Source organism: Cupressus sempervirens, chromosome 7 (assembly GCF_028749045.1).
Source record: "Cupressus sempervirens isolate cs-2001-9-10 chromosome 7, ASM2874904v1, whole genome shotgun sequence".
Lineage (NCBI taxonomy): Eukaryota > Viridiplantae > Streptophyta > Pinopsida > Cupressales > Cupressaceae > Cupressus > Cupressus sempervirens.
The window spans coordinates 457,943,241-457,944,784 of NC_143124.1; the positions used below are offsets into that span (position 1 = coordinate 457,943,241).

Genomic DNA, 1,544 nt, shown 5'->3' on the forward strand with positions numbered 1-1,544 from the left:
ATATATATATATATATATACAGCACCAACATTTCTAAAATATTATAATGTCCAATCAAGATTATATTTGATTAAATAAACAAAAAATAATAATGATTGAAGGAAAATCAGAATATAAAATTCACACAAATAAGTGTCAACATAGTTTATACATGTCAATACTATTATTATTAGAAATTATGGTTTAACATATTGAACATAAGTAGCAAAATTTCTAAGCCAAGCAACAAAATGAAATACATACGGCAAAAGTTTGGTTTGTTTGTATATATATGTGATCGTATTCTAATCTTCTAGCACCTCAGAAATAACTCAGAAATAACAGAATAAATATCTTGATGCAGTTTCTAGCGTCTAGGTGTAAGCGTTACTCCATCTAATAGTATGCCTTTCTTATGGAAACCACTGTCCACATTTCGCATACTCACTTCAATCGCTGTCGCGCTGCTTGAATTGAAGGATCCTAGAACAAATTCACTCCATCCTTTTTCTGTAGCTCTACAAGGAGTCCTGATAGGATTCGAAACTGACTTGTTGATATTATCCAAATATACAGCAGAATCCATCGGCATATCGTTGCCAACTTTTAAAGAAAATTTGAAGGGCGTTGGACAATCGGTCAGCTTGTTTCTATCTATCTTTAGAACAAACGCCGCGCTGTACATCGTTTGGGGAGTCAAAAGCGTGCAGTCAATGCGTTGCCACACTTCAAAACACTCTACATCTTTTGCCTGAGCAGCTTGGTCAAATCTAGATTGTTACCCAAAAGAATTTTTTTTTTAAAATTAGTAATTATTATACCCAGAAATCATGTGAATATATTGGATTTGTATAATGAGGAAAATGTAATTGCAATGGCCTACTAACGTACCTGGAGTCGTCCGTTGCGACCCATTGCCAGCAGCGACTGTCCATACCCCCATTGATGTCTAAAGCTTTTGCAGACACCATGAGGACTACCTTTTTATAGGTTGATCTATCCAGCCAAACCCTCTATATTCGTGACAGATAACAAATTGACGTCAAGCTACTTAACAGACAGCAACTGAGAACAAGAGAAATATAAAAATATGAATGCCTTATACCTGTGTTCCTCCTTCTATTAAGAATCCCACCCATAGCCTGGACCAGAGCTCTCTTTTTGAATTATAAGGCACTGGGGAGACGGCCTTGTCAAGGATTTCACGGTAATTTCTGGGAATCCACTGATCCCACCACTGTTCACTATATAAATATGACATATTTGTAATTCCAGAGAAATATTGCTCGTAATTCAGAATGGAAAACCCTTATTTATACTATCCACCGCATAAAAACAGTAGCTTAGTTTGCAAGCAACATTTTATGCGATAGCCTACTCCTCTATAAAAGCAGTCTACTTTATCCTTTCCACCCTAGCAAAATATTCCGATTTATTTGGCCAGATTTGCCATTATCCCTGTCCCATCAAATTCAAATGAAGACGTTCTCAGTAATTGTCCATTTTCACACGCATCGAATTTTAATGGCGTTGTTTTCTTCTTTAAATATATTCTCTCCCACCAT

At 35.9% G+C, this 1,544-nt stretch overlaps 1 protein-coding gene across 1 annotated transcript; it reads right to left on the minus strand.

Moving 5' to 3' along the window:
* Window positions 1-236: 236 nt before the first annotated feature.
* LOC149547529 (F-box protein At2g02240-like) lies at window positions 237-1,275 on the minus strand. Its single transcript, XM_089791689.1, has 3 exons — window positions 1,085-1,275; window positions 871-992; window positions 237-749 (listed from the first exon to the last, which is right to left on the minus strand). Exons 1-3 carry the CDS (start codon window positions 1,238-1,240, stop codon window positions 347-349), a joined length of 681 nt encoding a protein of 226 aa, XP_089647815.1. The 5' UTR covers window positions 1,241-1,275; the 3' UTR covers window positions 237-346.
* Between the last annotated feature and the right edge of the window lie 269 nt (window positions 1,276-1,544).